The 23,214-nt window shown below is 36.1% G+C and overlaps 1 protein-coding gene across 3 annotated transcripts; it reads left to right on the forward strand.

Annotated features, from left to right (window-relative positions):
• The first annotated feature begins 82 nt into the window (after positions 1 to 82).
• Positions 83 to 22,042, forward strand: LOC144977349 (methionyl-tRNA formyltransferase, mitochondrial-like). Of its 3 annotated transcripts, none has more exons than XM_078922446.1 (11): positions 83 to 260; positions 1,693 to 1,806; positions 2,786 to 2,855; positions 10,089 to 10,231; positions 11,761 to 11,883; positions 13,066 to 13,168; positions 14,441 to 14,522; positions 15,352 to 15,443; positions 16,426 to 16,498; positions 17,165 to 17,244; positions 19,119 to 22,042. In XM_078922446.1, exons 2-11 carry the CDS (start codon positions 1,697 to 1,699, stop codon positions 19,290 to 19,292), a joined length of 1,050 nt encoding a protein of 349 aa, XP_078778572.1. In that variant the 5' UTR covers positions 83 to 260; positions 1,693 to 1,696; the 3' UTR covers positions 19,293 to 22,042. The 3 variants fall into 3 exon arrangements, with proteins under 3 accessions (XP_078778572.1, XP_078778573.1, XP_078778571.1); XM_078922447.1 differs by having other exon boundaries at positions 85 to 170; positions 19,119 to 19,897; XM_078922445.1 differs by lacking the exon at positions 83 to 260 and adding an exon at positions 603 to 807 and having other exon boundaries at positions 19,119 to 19,424.
• Positions 22,043 to 23,214: the final 1,172 nt, after the last annotated feature.

Raw genomic sequence — 23,214 nt, forward strand, 5'->3', positions numbered from 1 at the left:
GCTGAAGTAATTTTCCCCATTGTTATGTTTCAAGAGTTCCACAATAGACTGCTGTACTGCTATACATTAACAACTCTGGTTTACCTAGAATTTGGAGTTGGAGAGATAAAATATCAGGAACCGACCGAGCAGAGCCCAAGGATTTTCGGTTTACAGAAGACAGAACTGAAGTTATTATAGATCTACTAACTAATATACGATTTAAGTTTGCTTTTGATTGCATATTGTGGAGTGAAAATAATAAAATAAAGCAAACAAAGGTATACAGTGTCAAACAAAGGAACCTTTTGGTTTTGAAATGAAAGACATCGAATCAGTATCAATTTGAAAAGAGATCAAAACAAAACAAACAAAAATTAGAGTAAACAACAAGAAATATTAGGGATAAATAGACAGACAATCAAAAGAATACAAGAAATCATGGGCTAGAGAACAGTGTAAAAAAAAAAGAGCCAAGAGGTCAGCGTGGCTCAGCGCGACGGCTTGCTTCCTACCCGAAAGCTGAAAGGTACCGATTTCGAATACCTGTGCTGTGTGTAGCCAACTGTGTGGCCAAAAGCAAGTCACCCTTGCCCCTTTGCGGCGCTGCACTGCGGCCGACGCCTGGATTATTTCAGTCTTTCCTTGGAATAAACCCTAACGAAAAACTACCACTATGAGATGAATAAATGGAATTTATTTATTTTTTTTCCGAGGAGTCAACTCCACTTAGAGCGGGACTCAAACTAACCCAGAACCTATGAACGGATCCGAAGACGAGCATTATAGCCATAGTCATCCTCATACCTCTAGACTTAGACCACAAATGTACAACATAAAATAAATGAAAAAGATAGAAACATTTATATAACATATTTCCACGGGTTAACAATGCTCAGTGAGCTCAATGTGATATTTATTTCCCCATCAGGTAGTATGAAAACCATATTTTCATTTCTTACAGTACCAGTTGCCTGTTGGGCGTCTTTTTGTGCTCACATTCTTACAATCTCTGTCACTGCCTCATTTACACCTGAGTCGAGTAGTGTAATGATGGAAAAAATTTATTAGCCCAATATGCATCGTAGCAATCTAAAGCAAAGTACATAGCTATGCACCTAACACAAACACACACACACACGTTTGCAGAGAGAAGCATTCTCACCAAAAGACAAACAATAGACAAATCACACCAAAATATGGATAAAAATAACCATCCATTTGGCCCAGAAGAAGCCATTCTTAGGCAGAAACAAATCTGTTTATCACTTTTATTACACAAGGTGACAATCATGATCGCATTTACTGCAGACGGTACTGTTTTGATGTACTACATCTCACCAGTGCAACTTTGCAAATTCTTCTAAAATGCCTCTAAACGCCAAGAGTGCGCAAACTTTAAATGTTGTGAGCATTACATATTTGCAAGGAATTAGACCATGCCGATAATCTCCCTAGTGTGCTCAACAATGATTTAAGTTGCCTTCAGGACAAGGAGGGTGTAGAATGCAATCTGCAGATAGTAACTGTTTTAATGTAATACATCTCATCATTGCAGATTTGCATATGCTTCTAAAAAAGCAAAAGGAGATTATTTGTGGCCAAGAGTACTCAAACTACAAATGTAGTGAGATTTGCGTATATTGGATACTCCAATGCATTTGATTTTCCTGATTTGTTTACAGCCTCACTAATTATTCACATGTATTTCAGAACAATGAGGTCATCATTCCTTTGCCACATAAATTCCAAACCTCCATGGCGTGTCATGTTTTTTGGGACAGATCATTTTTCTGTCCATGTGTTACAAGCCTTGAATGAAAACAGGTTAGTTCCATGAAGATATGAGATATCACAGATCATCCTTTGTTTAAAATAACCTTGAAAATATAAAATATATGTATGATGAATAGATTATGGAATTTGAAATGTATGTTTTATGTGCAAATTGTGGAATGGAACCTTGAGAAGGTTGTTGATAGATAAAGGATATTTGGGATGCGACACAGGAAAATTATTAGAAAAACATTCTGCTTTGGACAGCGTAAATAGCTAATCAATAATTGCTGTAGATCTAATATTTAAAAAGCCATATTCAGCATGTGAAAAACTATTTCAATAACTTGCGACTTGAAAAATTTGTCATATTGTCCAGTTTTCCTTGGCCGCATTTCATTAAGAAAAAATATTTTGATTACTTTGTGATATGAGTTAGCTGGAGAAACATGGAAGGTATCCAACAATAGAAAGAAAGCTAGAAGCGCGGTTAGAGTGACATAGCTATTTATTGAACTGTTTTGGATATATTAGGATATTTGATTGATGGCTCACTCTGAAGAACTGATGAAGGGGTTAAGTTCACATGTTAACAAATCTCTTTTGATATTTTTGTCACATAAAATCCAACGACTTTGAGCATTTTATCCAGTCATTCAATTTATTTTTCAAAGAGAAAGCATGAGACAGTCAAGCGGGTTAGGCATTGGACTTACACTCTGAGGTCCTGGGTTTAAGTAAGTCCTGCTTTCAGCATCTCTGTTTTTTTTGGGTTTTTTTACTTGAGCAAAAATTTACCCCCAACTGCTCACTTTGCATGACTGCACTGCAGCTGACACCTGGGTTATCTTAGTCTTCTATTTACGAGATAGACCCTAAAAAGAAATTTCCTCTTGTTGTGAGTGAATAAATGGAGCTTTTTTTTGTTTTTTTTTTTAGACATGTGACAATTTTTATTATGTATGGCGAAATACATGAGGTTATATTTACATTTTATTATTGAACTATCTTTTTAACTTTTTCCCATCAGAATGTCTGGCTCAATTAAAAATTGTGTCATTGATGAACTTTGTATTGCTCATCCATATTCCAAAAAAAAGGTAAAGTGTTTCTACATAACGTCCAGAATTTGACAAAAAAAGTAAAATCATTTTAAACAACCCAGAACACAAAACACGCACAATGCACAATGTGCAATGAAGAGGGTTTTTTTAACATGCATAATGTAATCAATGTAAATATATTCAGTTTCAGGCAAGGTTTGATTAAATCTGGATTTTTTTCTAGGTTCAGGTTTAAATAATATTTTAGGGTAAAACTAATGAAATTTTTTTTTACTCACAAAAAAATGAAAAAAAAAAAAAAATAAAATAAAATGAATACATTACTTGAAAAGGTGATGAATTCCAACTCAAATCAAACATCGATACACCCTCCTCAGTAACCAGTGATGATAATCTTCCGCGGATCTACGGAATTCCGGGATTTTGGTATTTTCTTTGAAATGTTTTTGCAGTGTCAAACATTCTATGAAAAGTGCTCAGGTGGCTCCACGGTAGCTCAATGAAAAAAATCACCGTCATGTCTTGTGTCAAATTTTTGACACCTGTGCTCATTTGCATGAATTTTGGTGACACTCGCATTTTTATGACGTCAGCCTAGACAGGGTGGCACCGAATGTCAAAAGTGACACAAGACCAGTGGGGACCTAAGATGAATAAATGTTGGGTAGGGGATTGGGCCAAAAAATAAATAATTAATCTCTCTCTCTCTCTCTCTCTCTCTCCTCTCTCCTCTCTCTCTCTCTCCTCTCTCTCTCTCTCTCTCTCTCTCTCTCTCCTCCTCTCTCTCTCTCTCTCTCTCCTCTCTCTCTCTCTCTCTCTCTCTCTCTTCTCTCTCTTCTCTCTCTCTCTCTCTCTCTCTCTCTCTCTCTCTCTCTCTCTCTCCTCTCTCTCTCTCTCTCTCTCTCTCTCTCTCTCTCTCTCTCTCCTCTCTCTCTCTCTCTCTCTCTCTCTCTCTCTCTCTCTCTCTCTCTCTCTCTCTCTCTCTCTCTCTCTCTCTCTCTCTCTCTCTCTCTCTCTCTCTCTCTCTCTCTCTCTCTCTCTCTCTTCTCTCTTCTCTCTCTCTCTCTCTCTCTCTCTCTCTCTCTCCTCTCTCTCTCTCTCTCTCTCTCTCTCTCTCTCTCTCCTCTCTCTCTCTCTCTCTCTCTCTCTCTCTCTCTCTCTCTCTCTCTCTCTCTCTCTCTCTCTCTCTCTCTCTCTCTCTCTCTCTCTCTCTCTCTCTCTCTCTCTCTCTCTCTCTCTCTCTCTCTCTCTCTCTCTCTCTCTGTTTTTTTAAAACTACTACTTTTTGTTCTCTGTCTCTCTCTCTTCCTTACCTATATTTCTCTCACAACCATCCTTCTATCTTCATTTATGTTTTTAGCAGTCATCTTGTAATAGAAAGATAAAATATTACAATAAGCAGACAGCAATTTTTCAAATTATTTTTAATTTACTATTTTTCCGTTGTTTAGATAGACTATGTTTTGCAAGTTACTAAATATTTATGAGTCAAATGTGTAAACTGCACAGCCACTAGCTTGCAGAAATAAAGGTATTGCAGTGTGCTTTGTAAAGTAAAAACAAATACTTTCTAGCTTTGGGCCAAAAATTTATCATCTCTTGATGTAGATAGTGGTATGGTTAATATTGTGAGCCTTTAAAATTATTTTCGGGAAAGGACAATTCATTAAATACTTAAAAGAGAAGTATAGATTATAATGTTACGTAACTATTATATTGTATATTGTAATTTTTGCATTTCGGCTTGAGTTTGTCCAATGGACTGATACATTTTCCTCCTTTTTGACAAATTGCCATTATCATCACTGAGTAATATAAACACTTTCTTATGTGTATCAATAAAGCTACTATCTACAACTGTTACCAAATTTTTTTCCAACGGTTGCCAAAAGTTGCCACACAAAAAAAGGCAAAATTTGCCCAAAAAGTTGTCATAAATTTTCATGCTTTCAACTCTCTTGTGATATCGTATTGTATCAAATGGTGATAGAGGTAAATAATGTGTGTAAAGATGTGTAAAACAAAGGTTTCACAACAAAATTACTTCAAAATTGGTATAGCACTGGCACATAAACAGCCACAAAAATGGACAAATAGCGGCTTGTGTTGCCACCTTTCAAAGGGCTGGCCATTTAAATCTATAAAATGTGTGTGTCAAGAAAAGTACAGGATATTACTTAAATTCAGGGAGTCGCACACAGGGTTTTGGTGGAGATTTACACTAATATAATATACTTATATAAAGTGGCAGGGGGATAACATCAAATTAAATAACATTGCATGTATAATACAACCAAATAAATAGGAAAACACGACATCGAAACAATAACCCAAAAAAAAAAAGAAGATGAATAGACCAACAAATCTCAATAAAGAGAGAAAAATAAGAGAGGAACAGAAATGTAAACAATATGTAATAAAAATAAACTATAAATGAACATCGTAATATCAAAATGATATTGAATTTTGTTTTGTAGAATTCTGCTTTTGTTCTACATGATAATTTTTTGAGTTTAGATTAATGATATAAGAAAATTTGTTTATAGGTGAGAAGACCAGTTTTCCTCTGTTTCTCCCCAGCCCTCCTTTTCTCTCTTTTGGCTGTCATCATCTCTGGAGAGAACCAGGGTGTTGCTTTTCTTTCTTTTACAGTCCGTTTTTTAAGTGGGGTGTGGGCATCAAGCACTTTGGTCACAGCAGAATTGAATTTGTTGACATTTATGTCATTGGGTTTAGCCATTTATGCCGATAGATTGTGCCTAAAATCCTCTAAATTAATTTTTTAAATATTCCTGGAAATAATTTCAACCTTTGACTTCGATGGTATTCCTATACAAGACAGAATTTAAAATTTAGTTGAGTAACGATCCGAAATACACTTATCTATAATTTTCACAGGGGAGTGCAAGGTTTTGCTTGTTATAACTCAGTTGAGAGTATGTCCATTTGTTCTTTGTACTAGGTGGTGGTCTTTAGATTGCACATAAAGGAATATACCAATGACGTTGATACACAGACTTGAATGTTTTGGTGGCTTATTGTCTTTTGTCAAACGAGATTATGGTTGATAAAAATGAGTGGTATGTAATAATAATAATAATAATAATTTATATCACGCCTATTCCATATACAAACAGCTCTTTCAATACAAACATCAAAGCTACAATAACTGGTCATAGGTACACAAAACATGCTTAAGACGTTCATATCATGAAAAATAATCATTAAAAGGAAACTGGTTTTAATCTATAAAATATTTCCTAACAAAATAAGTCTTAATATTTGTTTTAAAAATAGCTTCTGTATTGCATTTTTTAAAGAAAATTGGAAGAGAGCTTCAAATAGAAGGGGCAGCATGAGATAAAGACCTGTCAGAAAACTTTTTGGATCTCTACAATTCCACCGGCCCTCCACCGGCCCTCCAGGAATGGGGGTTGAGCGTAGGGTTAACAACCCACCTCATAAAAAGCAAACTGTTACAGAAACAGAAACCAGACATAAATCCACAACCGGCGGCAGCAGAGAAGCGGACCAGAATACTGGCTTCATGACGGTAGGAGGTCAAAGCCGAAAGGACGCCCCCGACCAGATTGCAGATCTGTTGTCACCAAAACGCAAGCTCAATGTCTCGTGCTGGAATGTTAGGACCCTATATCAAACAGGAAAACTGGCACAAGCCCAGCGCGAGATGTTGAACTACAAGATCGATTTGCTAGGCATATCAGAGGCAAGATGGACAGGAGCTGGGAAGCGCCAACTCTCAAATGGCGACCTGATCATTTGGTCAGGACGAAAGGATGACCAACACAGAGAAGGTGTTGCCCTCTTGATAGCCAGGCAAAACAACAAGTCACTATTGGAATGGAAACCGATAAGTGAAAGACTTTTATACACAAGACACAACTCAAAATACACCAAGCTATCAATCCTCACATGCTACGCACCTACAGAGGATTCAGATGAAGAAAACAAAGAAGAATTTTACGATATTCTAAGAATGGCCGTTGAAAACATTCCAAGACATGATATGCTCATGATCATCGGAGACCTTAATGCTAGAGTTGGCAATACACAAACAAATCAGTCCGTTGGAAAGGAGGGCATAGGGTTAATGAACAACAATGGAAGCAGACTGGCAGAATTTTGTGAAGAACACAACTTCATTATTGGTGGAACTTTCTTCCCACACAAAAACATCCACAAATTGACATGGAAATCACCAGATGGGAAAACAGAAAGTCAGATAGACCATATAATTATAAACAGAAAATGGAAGAGCAGCCTAAACGATGTCAGAGTCAGACGATTGGCAGACATTGGAAGTGACCACCATCTTGTCACAGCCAAAATCTCTACTAAATTGATGAAAACAAAAATAGCAAAACAGAAGGAGAAACGTTTCAACACAGATAAATTGAAAATCCCAGATATCCAAAACAATTTCAATATCTCAGTCAGAAACAAATTCAGTGCAATACAAGATATTACAAACATGACAATCCAAGATTTCAACCACGTCATGCAGGAAAGTGCCACTGAACACTTAGGACACAATAAATCCAATACAGAGAATTGGATATCAGCAAGGTCATGGGAGCTCATTAACCAAAGAAAATCAATCAAACTAAATCTCCTGAACGCTAAATCCCCCCGACTGAAAGAAAGGCTATCCAGTGAATACTCATTGAAGGATAAAGAAGTGAAAAAATCCACAAGGAAAGACAAAAGAGATTTTGCAGAAAATTTAGCAACTGAAGCAGAAAATGCAGCTGTAAGACACGACACACAAACACTATACAAAATCACAAAAAAGCTCTCGGGAAACAGAAGTTATGGTCAAGAGAAACCATTAAAATCCCAAGATGGTAGTGTCATCACAGACGAAAAGGAGAAAATTGAAAGATGGAGAGAATATTTCGCAAACCTTCTGAACAGACCAGACCCATCTTCTTACACAGATATCCCAGAAGCAGAAATGGACGTAGAGGTTAATCTTGGTCCAATCACTGAGCATGAGGTGCACGAGGCAATACAACAACAAAAAAATGGCAAGGCCCCAGGTATTGACAAAATCACTGCGGAAATGCTTAAAGCGAACTCGCAAGAAATGTCCAAAATTCTCAGTAAACTGTTCACCAACATTTGGGAAAAGGAAGAAATACCAGAGGATTGGCAGAAAGGCATCATCCATAAAATAGCCAAGAAAGGAGACCTAGGAAATTGTGCTAACTGGCGTGGAATCACACTCCTGTCCGTAACGAGCAAAATTTTTAATAGAATCCTTCTGAAAAGAATCTCACCTCACATTGAAAACATTCTTAGAAAAGAGAAGGCAGGGTTCAGAAAAGGGAAGTCATGTAGTGACCACATATTTACCCTGAGACAAATCCTGGAGCAAAGCATTGAATGGAACAGCCCCCTCTACACCATTTTTGTCGATTTTGAAAAAGCCTTTGACAGCTTACACAGAGAGTCCCTGTGGAAAATACTCCGCCATTATGGTATACCGATGAAGATAGTCAACCTAATCAAAGCAATGTACAGCAACTACCAATGCCAAGTGATCTGTGGTAACAATTTAACAGACAGCTTTAATGTAACAACTGGTGTAAAACAAGGCTGCATACTCTCCCCGCTTCTGTTTATCCTGGCTCTAGACTGGCTCATGAAAAATACAATTGATGGTAAGAAGAGAGGCATTCGCTGGACACTGACATCTTTTCTGGAAGATATAGACTACGCAGATGATATTGCGTTAGTTTCCAGTACACACAGAGACGCCTCAGAGAAACTAAACGTACTACACAAGAACGCCTCGAAAATTGGACTGAAAATAAATTTCGATAAGACTGTGTACATTAGGGTGAATCCAAAACATGACAGTGAAATTAGGATAGATGAACATATAATTGAAGAGGTAACAGAGTTCTCCTACCTCGGATCCAAAATAACAGACGACGGAAATGCAGAACACGATATCAAGCACAGAATTCAAAAGGCAAACCAGGCTTTCGGCATGCTGAAAAACTTTTGGAAATCAAAGCAAATAATGAGAAAGACAAAGCTGAAAATATACAAGAGCAATGTTTTAAGTGTACTGCTTTATGGAAGTGAAAGCTGGAAAATGACATCCTCCTTAATACAGAAACTAGAAGCCTTTCAGAACAAGTGTTTAAAAGAATTTTAATTTATTTTGGCCTACAAAAATAAGAACAGTGGATCTATTAAAGAAAGCTGACTGCACTAGCATTGATAGCCAAATAAAAAGAAGAAGATGGCGTTGGCTGGGTCATGTGGCCAGAATGGAAAAAGGGTCACTTCCCAAGACAGCCTTGTACTGGACAGCAGATGGGAAGAGAAAGCGGGGAAGACCCAAAGAAACCTGGCGAAGGACGATGGAGAAAGAATTAAAGGAAGCAGGCCTGTCCTGGAATACAGCCACCGCAAAAGCAGCCGATCGCAAAAAATGGAGATGTCTGGTGGATGCCCTATGTGCCTCAAGGCCCGAAGAGGATTAAGTAAGTAAGTACAATTCCACCACCCCTCTTCCAGTTTGAGGAAATGACGGCATTTTATAATCAGGCGCAATATGTCGATTTGTTTTTTTGATGTTAAGTCTAATTTCTTTTGTTTTTGTTATGGCTCGATTGACAGTTTAACTGGTACACCAACAGTTTTTTCTTTATAATTCCCCTTAAAAAATTTTCACTATTGATTCCTTTCTCTGGGCCAGAGATAGTGTTTTTATAACGCAATGTAGGTGGCCGGAGTAGTGTGATGAATGAAGAGTGTTCGTGCGATGACCGTGATGGGTTTGAATTTTTCTCACTTTACGACAGCTAGTGTAATACTACTAGATCATATAGCAGCAGAAAACGGCATAGGTAAATATATCCTAGAAGTACTGTTAAAAATTCAAGGTTTTTCCATTAAAATGTTCATCGCTCTATCGCGTTTCATAATATGATATAAAATTCCAGAGATAAAACGAGTGATAAACAAGTAAAAATCCAAAATAACTCCAGAGCACAAGACACACATGTTGGCCTGCAAGGCATGTTATAATTTAAGACTTAATTAAGACTCATCATCATCATCATCATCATCATTGTCAATATCTTTCTTCTTCTTCTTCTTCTTCTTCTTCTTCTTCTTCTTCTTCTTCTTCTTCTTCTTCTTCTTCTTCTTCTTCTTCTTCTTCTTTTCTTCTTCTCTTGATTATTATTATAATTATCACAAACATAACATTAAAGTGCCTTTTTTTTTCAGTCCCCAGTAAATAGATATGCTGATTTTTGTGGTCTCTCTCAGTTTGAATGGCCGTTTCAACATGTGCACAAGGGATTCGATGTGGGTGTCCTGGCATCGTTTGGCCACCTCATCCCAGCCAAGGTGATTGAATTGTTTCCACAGTGAGTGATCAGATTGGGGCTTTTATAGCTAGATGTGCAATAAGTAATCATCCCATACATTATCGCTTTTTCTTTTTTCACCCTTGGGCTTTGTAAGCTTTTTAAACATATATAGCTCAATATCCACCAGATATGCTCAAAGGAGCGCCAAGCCAACAGCAATGCTGAACATGTACGACAAGACATGCAGCTTTTAGGGCGCTAATAATTCCCTTTAATTATGTTTGCTTGCCAGGTACTCATTTTGTTGTTGGGTATAGTGAAAAGATATGAGAACAGAGCCTTTGACAAGGATGTAACTTTACCACATCAATTTTGGTATTTGAACCTTTGACCTGCAGGTTGAAGGCTGAGTGTCATACCACGAGTTTGGCCCAGTTTCCATATAAACGGACAGTCATAAGTGGTTGAGACTGGATAGGATGCTAATTGATTGCAAACTGGTTACCACCAGATTTAAGAGAAAGAGCTAGTCACTCACTGCTGGAACAACATTGAGATTAAATGGCCTTATAAAGATACCAGCAGATCAATACCAAACGAAGTCATGTAAAATACAAATCGGGCAGTCAGGGTATCAGCTTTTTGTGATTTGGCCATCTAAAGTTTTTAGTCATCTTTACTCATTTTCCCCAAAATACATTTCTCTTATGGAACAAGATGAGTGATGGATAGCTTATACAGTATAGTCACGCTCTTCCCGGCCAGGAGGAGTTGTCATACCAGTTGTCATACCAGGTTTTGAACCCCCATCGCCGCCTCGAAATTTAAATTCTCTAATGTCTTCTGACACTTTCCTACACACTTCATTTGTTGTTATTATCAACATAAGTGCCTGCTCCACTCACGTTTCTGAATTACTTATGGAACAACCTTAAGTATCAAACTTTTTAGCAATATTAAGACTTTAAAAGACGCAGTTCTGACAATCAAAGATAATGAAAATGTTGTTGCTTGAAGCTCGAAGAGATAAATGACAATAGGAAATTGAATGGAAGCTTCAATTTAATAAACAAAAACAAATAATGTAGACAATCCAGGTTTCTCCTTTATTTGAAAAACACAAAGAATACACTAAAGCCTGTTTCATTCATCATGTTTTGTTCATAAAGGGGAAACCCGAAATGTCCACATTATCTGCTTTCAATGAAACTTCTATTCAATTTCCTACTATGATTTTGGTTCTGACAAATAGTAAGGCACCATTATTTTTCTTTTTGGAGATGCAATTAATGCCAGTTGGTCTATATGAAGATGAAGAAGAAGAGGGGCAGAAAAAACCCAAAAAAAACCCAAAAAACCTCAGCCAACCTAGGGTCGAGACCAGTTCGATATGATGAGACAAGTGCTCTGCTGACTGGACCCCCACAGGCTGATGTCACAAACTAATTATGATATAAATTATTGGAGACAATGACAGCTGTCAGGGGTGGAGAGGGGGGGGGGGGGATGAGAAAAGGTTGTATTTTTTATTAACATTAGCATATTTATAAATAAAGATATCTGTTTTCCTTTTTATGTAAACATAGTGGCATCATCAATGTTCATCCCAGCCTATTACCTCGATGGAGAGGAGCTGCCCCTTTACATCACTCTATTCTTCAGGGGGATAAAAATACTGGCATTTCCATCATGAGTCTTGAGCCAAAACAGTAAGTTATGTGGACTATCTTAAGTCTAAAATATCCAAAAGTTCTTTAGAGTTCTCAGATCTATGGAGCTGGATTTTGCTTGCTACCCTCTATATAAGACACTTTTCTTATTCATGGCGTTTCATATCAGACCGATTACTAGACTGAGCATCTTAGTTTCTGCCAGATTGACAAGGTAAAAAGAAAAATTAGTTGTAGCAATTTCATTAATCTCAAGACCAATCTGTCACATTGTCACTTTACAGTTGTCCCTTGTACTATTGGTCACCATTCTGTGACACCCTTGCATAATTTTCGAGATTATCTTTAACTTTATCATATAGGCCACCTGCCTGTAGGAACTTAGAAATTGCTTGCTACCATTATTACAGGATACTAGTCTATTGCAAAGTACTTTTCACCGGATCTAACTGATCATGAGCAGCTAGAGCACTTGAATAATATTCTTTTTCAAATTCAAAGGATATTCGTTTTACACAAATTGAGTTAGAATATTGAAAGAATCAAACATTATTTATTTTTTTTGCCTATGTTGCAAACAGATTTTAGTTTGTTTTGATGTTGCCTTTATTGAATTATAAGGTAGTGATATTATAAATTTTATATTATTACACCCCTATCTTGTTTTGTCTATCATTTCCGTTATGACGTGAGCATGCATTAAAAACCCATAAATGCACGATCCTGAGTCATCAGTCATGCATAATGATCTTCTCAAAAAGTGATGATGCAATTACACAACTAGAGAGAGAGAGAGGGCACGAAGTTGGCAACCACACATTTAACATTTAGAAACTCTGGCCACAATATCGATCGGTGGAGGAAAACAGATTGGATCTAGTTACATAAATAGTTGACATTTTAAATTCAATTCAATTGTTTTGTCTTCGTTCTTCTTTATTTTAACAAACACATTGTTTATGAATGGTTTTGGATGAGAAAGGGTGTAATAATATGATTAAATCACTCGACAAGCTTGTGAAAATTATCACCCAATAACGTACTTTAATCCTATATTAAATTGCAAAGAGTTTGCCTTCTAATATGTTTGGGTTGTAATAGACATGAATGAGATAAATGGAAATGGTGTCTTTTTTTATTTGTTGTAATTAATCATACAAATTTCTTTGTAAGGACTCCTGCCTCTTAAATTATGATTTTTCTTCTTTTCCTCAATGCCAGTTTTGACAGAGGCAAGCTACTATCACAGAAAGAAGTCCAAGTCCCATCAAATTCTACGACTCACTCACTCAGGGATCTTTTAGGGCCAATTGGAGGCAAAATGGTATGAATGCAACTGTGCCAGGAATAACCTCGAATGTTCCACAAACTGTAAACTATGTACACATAGGAATGGAAGGAAATGAATGTGTTAGTCATATACCATTTTAAAAAATTGATCAATGCATTTTTATGTATTCATCTCCCCAGTAGGCCAAATTTAAGCTAACTGAAAGAAATATTAATTTTTTTTTAGATTAAGGACGAAATCGCACCAATCTGAAAACAACATTGAACAGAATCATGTGTTTTAATTATCAATGATGGTGTAAGGCAATTCCAATAAGACTTTATTGTGTAAAGCCATATTATTTTTTAAATCTCTTTAATGTTTTAAAAAGGTTTAAGTCAAATTTTGTCAAAATTATGGCATGAAAAATAAAGGAAGATCTCAACTTCCAGGAAAATGAGACTGGCATGACAAGTTTCTAACAGGATGCATGTTGACCTTCCACAAATGAAAAGGTATGCTCTAACAAACACAGTGTTTGGAACATTAATTCTCTTCCAGAGTCTGTTGGAGCTAACCTTGAAAAAAGGTCAACTTGTCGTTTATAGCCATGAACTCCAAATTAGCCAAACAAGTTTCAGGCTAATATTGAAACAGGGCTTAAAATACAAACCTTAAAATTACACTGTATCTGTCTAAAAAGGGATGTAATGTAATGTAATAATTAATTTATGTAGCATACAGAATCTACAAAGTACTCTAAAAGGCTACACATCCAAGGACAGTAGGCAACACATAACGGAAACTGTTAGTACTCAAAAGCCTGCCCAAATAGGAATATTTTCAAAAGGATTTCTACCACAAACAAATGCGTCAGGATATTCATGTATTGATTGTTTTTACAAATGATCAAAGATAGTCCATGATTTCTAGACAACATATCGTTCAATGATGAATCCTATTTCTATGGAAGTGGTTACATAAACTCTAGAAATTAAGTTGACAGGGGCCCATGAAAAGTAGATACTGTCGTAAATCATAATGTGAGGAAATCTTCTGTTTGGTTGCCATTCTAAGGTTTTGATTGGACAACTGGTTTATGGATGAAAATAGGGATACATAGACCATGAACTCTGATGTTATTGTTTTTAGACAGCCATTTTAATGATTGCTTCTCACTTAATTGTATCAATCAGACAAGAAATGTTCAAGGTTACTTACAGTTTTGTATGTTTGTACGTTATATTAGGCTGGCGGATGTTATGAGTATTTTAACTAAACCCACTGTATCAATACCGACAGTTTTTCTTTGATATATTTTTTCAGATGAAAGAAGTTTTGTCGTCTCTTCCTGAACTATCAGCATCAGCTCAGTCCCAAAACACACAAGACATGGATATTACTTATGGTGAGTGTTACTTTACAAAAAAGGGGTCCCAAATGTGACTTAGCTGATTAGTATAATATATGATGCTTGATTCGAACAAGTTCTCAATGTCACTTCACCACGGCCTTGGGAGCACGCATTGGGAACGAGTTTGAAATTTCAAACACAAGATTTCAAGAATCTTGTTATTATACCCCTCCAAAGACGTCGTCTTATCATTTCTTATTAAAATGTGTTATTTTTTCGGGGTTTTTTTCAATGATTGGTTCTCAAATTTAATGATTTGACATTAAGAAATATCATTGTGGTCAGTATAGCATTACATGTCAAAATCTGTCTTTAGTGAAACCCGTTGTATGCTGCAGAAACCAAAAACCCTCCCAAAAAATTCCTACGGTTTTTTTTGTTTTTTTTTAAAGGACACCTCATAATATATTGGCCTTTATGCTTAGTAAAATCAGGTTTTCTCCAAAACTAAAGGATTACGATGATATGAAATTTGATTCCATTTGGCCTGCTAGAAGCTAGAAAAGAAAGATTGAAGCATTTTGGGATTCCCAAGAAAAAAATGAATAATAACTGAATTTAATACAATTAGTACTGTCAGTGAGATGACAATATTGGGGTTGGAGATAAAATGGAGAGTAGAGGATGAGTTGGGTTAGGGGGGAAGAGATGTGCTGTTATGAGGTTATATTCTCAATTCGGCTGAGATAGAAGATTTATTGCATTACATATTATTTTGGGTTAGATTCTTATTCAGTTTGATATCACTAAAGTTGTCACCATTGATTAAAAATTAATGATTATTCACACATCTTTCTTTTGTCCAACTCTCTCCAATGTTCAGCACACAAGATTAATCAAACAATGTCTTTTATAGACTGGAATCAACAGACTCGTGTTGAAATCGACAGACAATACAGAGCCTTACATCAAACTGTAAGTTACTATTCACAGAGAATGAAGGCATTTGTGTAAAGAAACTCTAAGTGATATGATTCTTTGTAAAGAATTTTAATATGAATAGAGAGTGATACTCAGTCTTTTACTCACAACTGAGCTGAATATAGGTCTGAGGGTTTTACGCTTACTTGCGAGTAGAAATGGAGATAAAGATAAAGGGAGTAAATCTGACTCATGAATGAACAACACAAAACAAACGTTTCAGCCGCTGGCCTTTTTCAAGTAAACACAAAATACATATATAATAATATATATATGTTTTATATATGTATTTTGTGTTTACTTGAAAAAGGCCAAAGGCCGAAACGTCGTTTGTTTTGTGTTGTTCATTCATGAGTCAGATTTACTCTCTTTATCTCTATCTCCATTTTATTGACTCATTTAGGCTGGCATTTTACACAGTATCCTGTCTACCTGACAGTGATTGAGTAGCTAGGTGACTTCAATCAATTTTGTGGAATGTGCCTGCTCCCTAATTCGTCACTGTGGAATAAGTTGTCCTGTTAGAGATAAACTCCAACTTCATGGTCTCTATGGGTCAAAGGGGCTTCTTTAATATTTGTGGAGACGATTAGCCTTAAGTAGACAGCATAGGCCCCGAACAAGGACATCATAATTTATTGCAGTAAGTGCTTGAGTGCCAAGATTAAATGACTATGGGACTGGTGGCAAGTAAGGGAAGAAAGAAATGAGAGCTTTTATACAGAGTGCAATATCCACAAAATGAGCTTAAATCACTTTACAAGTTTTTATAATTACAATGAACTCTGCGAGTTATTAAATAAATCGCTACAATCAGATAGAAAAGAACTATTCTATTATGAAAGTAACCTCTTTTTCACTGGAAAGCTGAATGTCTCTGGCCCTATTTTTTTTTTTTTTTAAGTATGGCTCTTTCTTATTTCATTTCTTATTTTGTAATTATATCGCATTTATATTCATTTTTATTTTCAACCAGATGGAACTCAGAAGTGAATGGGAGGGAACCACTGTTAGACTGTTGGAAATGGTTGGCCTCTACCAGCAACCAAGTATGAAATTTGTTGTTTTCTATATGGATGAGACTGGATTGAAGGCCATTTATTTAAAAAGGGTGGTTAGCAATGATGGAAACTAACTTTGATTCCTGAATCATATAGATAAGTAATATGTTCCTTGATCCCATTTGCAACATGGTAACATCTTAAAGTTTGAAAAATAAGCCACCCCAATATTTTGATTAGGATCATAAAACACTGCACATTAAGAAAAGATAAGATAACATAAGATATACTTTATTGATCCTGAATGGAAATTATCATAATGTTACACATTCATCGTTATGTTAGCACAGATTTATACACTGTCATGAACTAATTGATGAAAATACGAAGCTAATTAAAAACAAAATAAATATCAAATATAATAAAAATATTCATAAAATATACAGCAGTTACAAGCAATGCTATAAAAATTGGACATGAAAGTAGAGTAGAGTTGTAATAATGGATTTGTATTGAAAATAGATTAGGAAGGTTTATACATAGCCAACACAGGTTAATAAAAAAACATTGTTATCTAACATTGTTAGATTTTGTGATAATGAATAATTTTTGAACAAATCATTTCCTCCACATATATAAGATAAAGGTTGGAAATGTTTCATTAAGGCCCCAACCATCAGCTGAAATTTTTGAACTTTGAACATAATTCCCCAGATATATCATTAGATAATTCAAGTCCAGCTGGCCTCCCGATGTTCAGCAAAGGGGATCAAATTTTATGGGTTCGATGCAAGGTAAAAAAAGATTATGGACTCATTAATACTGTTATTTGGTTGCCAACTTTTTTTTCCATAAAAAAAAAACAAAACAAGAAAATTTCAGCATTTATATAGCACAAAAACAACTAAATGTGCTCACAGCATTTTACAAGGGGTTCCAAGCCAGCAGCAACATTTAACATGAGTATGGTGAGAGAATGTGAGTTGGGAGTCTTTTCCAAGGACTCAACTCAATCATCAATCATCTGATTACTTCAATAGTCCAACAACAGGTGACCTGTTCTAAAATATTCACGTTTCACAAGAAAGTGATTAATACTACTTGTTTGATGCTTTATGTGACACTCTGAACGAGATTGATAACAGTTCACATAAGAAATAATAAAAATAATTTTAAACACATGAACGTTTATATCGTGTATTTTCATGTATGCTCAATTCACTAACACTTCATTTATTTCCCCAGCAGACTATTTGAAACCAAATTTTCATTCTGTACAGAACACATAGATTGTTGGATCTTTATTTTCAAGCACTTTCTGGGGGCAGCATGGCTCAGCAGTACAGTCTTTGCTTCGTACTCAAAAGGTACCAAGTTCGATCACCCACTGCTGCGCTGTGCAGCCTTGAGCAAGTCACCTCGTCCTAGCTCAATTTGCGGTGCTGCACTGTGGCTGACGCCTGGGTTATTCCAGTCTTCCCTTGGAATAGATTCAAGAGACGAATTTCCCCTATGGGATGAATAAATGGAATTTTATTTAATTTGATTTATTTATATTGCTAACTGCCTATAGCTAGGTACTCATTCAAATCTACGTCGAGTTGGGTAACACATGTAAGTTGCTTTACCCAAGGACACAATGCTTGGGCCACAGTGACATGTAAATCTGTCTTTAGATCTACACTTGAATATGTCAACTGTATACAGTACAACATACATTTGCCAAACATGCATTCGACAGAATCATGGGTGCAACGAACAAAGAGAGAATTTCCAATTTATGTTTTTCATTGGCTTTGTAAAAACTCTTTCACAGTTTAGATGAACTAAACTGAGACAACATTGATCTCCCCCACACGCACTGCCCACAAAGAGGGAGAAGGGAGCAGAGCAAGTGCGGTATTCAATGCATGTAAATGTATAATGTAAACATTTGAGTGTATTTTTCTTAGTGGGATCTTGTGCTGGTGTCTGGATGAGACATTTAGGTGATCTCAAATTAAGTACATTGATAGTGTCCTCTTGGAATCTACATCTATTCCCTATTTGAACCAATTCCCCTTTGGTCTTACCTTTTCTTGGGTGTACTTAAATTGTAATTGTAGAACTTTTGCTATCCCACATTCTTCCTTTTTACTGGTGCTGATACGACCTAAATGTGTTGCAAGTACCGTAAACCCCTTAAAAACAAACAAAACATGACTCTTTTAGCAATGTTGGGTGCTAAGAATTGTCCTAATCTTTTCCAAGCTTTTACTCGATACCAAAATGGCAGTCAAGAGTCTACCGTCACTGTTTTTCATTTTGTTCAAGAAAGGTCCAATAGTGACTCATTGCTGCCCATATGATATCTTTTGATATCAGAGATTTTTTTTTTTGGAAATAAACTTTATGTGGTTTTGCTGAAAGCCAATAGAAGCATTTTCAAACATTTTACAAAGGATCCCTGACCAACAGCAACCTGAAAGATGTAAAACATGACACAACACCTGTTAAGCGATATTACAATTTTTTTTCAACAAAGGCAAAACTGATTACGGCCAGGTACTCATTTTACACCTGAGTGAGAGAATGTGAGGAAAGAGCCTTTTCCATCTATTTTGGTTTAGTCATATTATCATTGTGACACAATAATAATGTTCTTTTTTTTACCCTCATAATATTTTAGGATGGATGGGTTGGTTTCAAAAGCATCATGTTCAAGAAAAAGATGTCGGCTTCATCCTTTCACAATGGGTATCTGTCAAAGAAACACTTGAAGGGTGTCGTGTTTAGAAGTATTTCAAACAATTTATTCAACCAAAGTTATCAGAACTGGATCAGCAACCCTAAACCATCTTGACTTCATTAAGATACAATGGAATCTGCATAAAGTCAATACTCACAAAGTCAACTAGTGCCTGAAGTCAACACCTCTTGTTGGTCCCAACATTTCTGTTCTTTATCTGTGTCCCAATGATCATGCATAGCGGCCAATTGTCCTGATAAAATCAGGACTATTCCAATTTGGCAATCCGAAGAATATATTTAAAAAAAAATTTAAATTGGACAGTTTATATGTATGGAAATGACCCTTGTGTGTTCCAGGATTGTGCTTTTTTTTGACAAGAAAATTAAAACAATGAACAGAAAAAGTCCTAACTATAGATTATATTATATGTTAGTCCAAACATGCTGCTGTTTGAGGTCATAATGGTATTGTGCATTAAGGGTCTGTTTTAGGTCTTTGAAAAGTTGGCCCTTATGATATTGGATCAAGTCAACCTTGCTTCAAGTCAACCAATCTTTCTGGTTCAACTGTGTTGGCCGTATCAGGATTCCACTCCATTATGTATTGTTCAATTCGAAAGGGCTTGTATGAAACTGTGTCAGATAAAGCAAAAAATGATATTGATGATTCATCAACCCCCCCCCCCCCCCCACAAAAAAAAACAAAACAAAAAAAAACACAAATTCAGCCTGCCTCAACCAAGGGGTGGAACCTCATACCTCCTGATTATTGATCGGTAAACAGGTCAAAGGTTTGATCCTAAATCCAGGTCATGAGGTCTGAGACCTTCAGGTTCGACTCCAAGTCCAGGCAGTCTTATTTTTTTGGGGGGATGATTTCAATTCATAAGGCCCAAAGAGCCAGCCTTTATGTAGATTGCTGGACAATAATTGTTGCTGACGAGTACAGTGCAACTGCATTCAACAAATTACATGGGACAGCTGGAAAAGTTCGTCGAATCTTTGTTTTGAGAAATACATGAACAGGGCTGTACAGTGATGTACAAGTATTGATGCTATGTGCCTAGTTAAAATACTCATAACATCTGAAAGCCGGATCAACACTGTTAAAGTCAACTTTTGCTTAAAGTCAACACCTCGCTTTGGTCCTAAATTGTCTGTTCCTTATCTAAGTGATTTCTATCGATAATGGATGAAGATAACCTTACTTAAAGTCAACCAATCTTTCTGATTTGAGTATGAAATAAAAATCTGTATGAAATCTGCATAAAAATGCATGATTTTCAACATTTTATGAATTGTCACTTTTGACTCACTAAATCCTGACACCGGCTATTATGGTATTTGGCCATTGTTACTTTTAACCCATCATTATATATACTGTACAATTTTCTCAGACACATTTTAGGTGTATTATTAAAGCTACTCTTTTATATTTTCATATGAAGATAAAACTACGTAAAAGCCAATTTTCTTTGAGAATGAGTGAAAGAGTATATATTTTTTTCAATTTTTGAAAAGTATAAAAATTCTCTAGGGAGAGGGGACTTGGGTAAATACTCAAAAATTGATGGAGTCTAGTTCATTTGGATCAAACATCAATTTTTGAGTAAAGTAACCACATTTCCACAATTTTCAATCTAAAAGTAAGTTTAAAAATCTGAATCTGGAGCAAAATAATAAAAAATTAAAAAAAGAAACTGGAAATTTGGTCAATTTTGACTCCAAAAAAATCAGCAATTGCAGTGGAATTAATCTTGATAAAGCCAACACTGACGGACCAGAAATATTGGTATTGGACTTTCAACAATGTCAACTTTAACCATTATCAATGGAACACACTTCAAGAACAGAAACTTTGGGATCAACAAGAGGCGTTGACTTCAAGCAGAATAAGGAATAAAGCTGTATAAGTGGCAGGATCTGTGGCTATCCGTGACATTCAAGCTGGCTTATTTGGTATAGGATGAATGAAATTGACTACACTCAACTCTATGTTATGTTATTGTTTGTAGACAGCCATTTTAATGATTAGGTCTAACTTAATTATATCAATCAACCTATAAACGTTTAAAGTTACACATAGTTTTGTATGTTGGTACGTTAAATCCACTGGCGGATGTTTTACCATCAATTAACCAGTAGATTTTTGGACCAATCAAAACGTGGAATTTGTGAAACACCTTCACACGTGATCGGACAAACATAACTGGTTGTTTAAGCTTACACTAGTTTTTTTTTGTGCTGGTTCTTTTGATCCAGCCTGGAACATTGTTTTTTTTAAATTTAGACACATACCGCCGATAATAAAACCTGTGTAGTTTGCTTTTTTTACCAATCACTGCCATTGTTTACATTATGACGACTGTCCGAGAGGCGTGGTTATCTAGGTGTCTATTAAGGCAATTGCTGGAATTTGAAACTGATCCAAATTGTTTTAAGGTCCAAGCCATCATCAGTGAAGATAGATAATATTGTTGGAAGGGACCATGAAGGTGCCAGATGTTAATGTTGTTTTACAAACATAGAGTGGACCATGTCTCAGTTCTTTTGATGCCTATGAATGTGACGTGTGTGTGTGTGCCTGTGCGCATATGATTGTTAGTATATAAATGTATGTGCCTGTTTGTTAGTATATAAATGTGTGTGTTTGACCTAGTGTCTGTGTCTGAGAGTGAGGGGGGGGGGGGGAGTGTGGTTTTCTATGTAGGTTTGTTGTAGAAGGCGAAAGGAGATTTAACATGTTTAAACTATATGGAGACCATATAAAAATATGTTGATATTAAACTAAACTGGACCCCCCCCCCCCCCCCCCACACACACACACACTCACACACAAAAATAAAAAAATTTAAAAAACGTTGGATATGAATTTGTTTATTTAATCTCTTTAAATTAAAAATTATATTTAACTCATGGCAACATGATATAAACAAAAGTAAAAGATTGAATTTGATGCTCAGGTGATACACAAAAAGTTATTCTGAACTATCTGGGTGGGGTTCCTACCTCCCATAGTGGGCAGGGAGGTACTTATTGTGTCTTCTATCCCACTATATCTGTTTTCCAACTTGCATTCTGCCTTTGTCTTGGAATGAGATTACTTGGTTTTGTGCTGACCCTGGCTGAGAGAGAAACAGTCAAATGTATAGTTAGTTTTGGGAGATGATATTTTTTTCCTGGTTGGGGATCCTGACCTCCCATAGCGGGCAGGGAGGTACATACTGTGTCTTATATCCCCTTATATCTGTTATCCAACATGCTTTCTGTCTTTGTCTCGGAATGAGATTACTTGGTTTTGTCCTGGCACTGGCCGGAATCCTAGCTGGGAGGGAAACAGTCAAATGCAGTTATTGTTTTGGGAGATGATATTTTTTTCCTTGTAAATCATCTCTCTGTTATGTATTATTATTTTTATTTTGAATGTATAATGTAAGCATTTGAGTGTGTTCCTCTTTGTTGGATTTTGTGCTTGTGTCTGGATGAGACTTGTAGGTGATTTCAAACTAAGTACATTGGTGGTGTGCTCTTGGAATCTACATCTGATCCCTATTTGTTCTCAATTCCCCTTTGTCTTACTTTTTCTTGGGTGCTTTAATTGTAATTCTAGAACTTTTTACTATCCCATTTCTTCCTTTTTACTGGCGCTGATATAACCTAAATGTGTTGCAAGCGCCGTAAAACCCTTAAAAACAAAAAACAAAACATATTTTTTTTCCTTGTAAAATCATCTCTCTGTTTTGCACTGGATTATATTTTGTTTACGTATTATTTATGATTTGTAAACATTTGAGTGTATTCCTATCAGTGGGGACCTGTGCTTGTGTATGGATGAGACTTAGGAGATCTCAAACTAAGTGCATTGATGCTGTGCTCTTGGAATCTACATCTGTTTCCTATTTGAACCAATTCCACCTTGTCTTACCTTGGTTTTGTCCTGGTCGGGGTCCTGGCTGGGAGGGAAACAGTCAAATGCATAGTTATTGTTTTGGGAGATGATATTTTTTTCCTTGTAAATCATCTCTCTGTCCTGT

Source organism: Berghia stephanieae, chromosome 7 (assembly GCF_034508935.2).
Source record: "Berghia stephanieae isolate SIO BIC M18660-M18661 chromosome 7, UCSD_Bste_1.3, whole genome shotgun sequence".
NCBI lineage: Eukaryota > Metazoa > Mollusca > Gastropoda > Nudibranchia > Aeolidiidae > Berghia > Berghia stephanieae.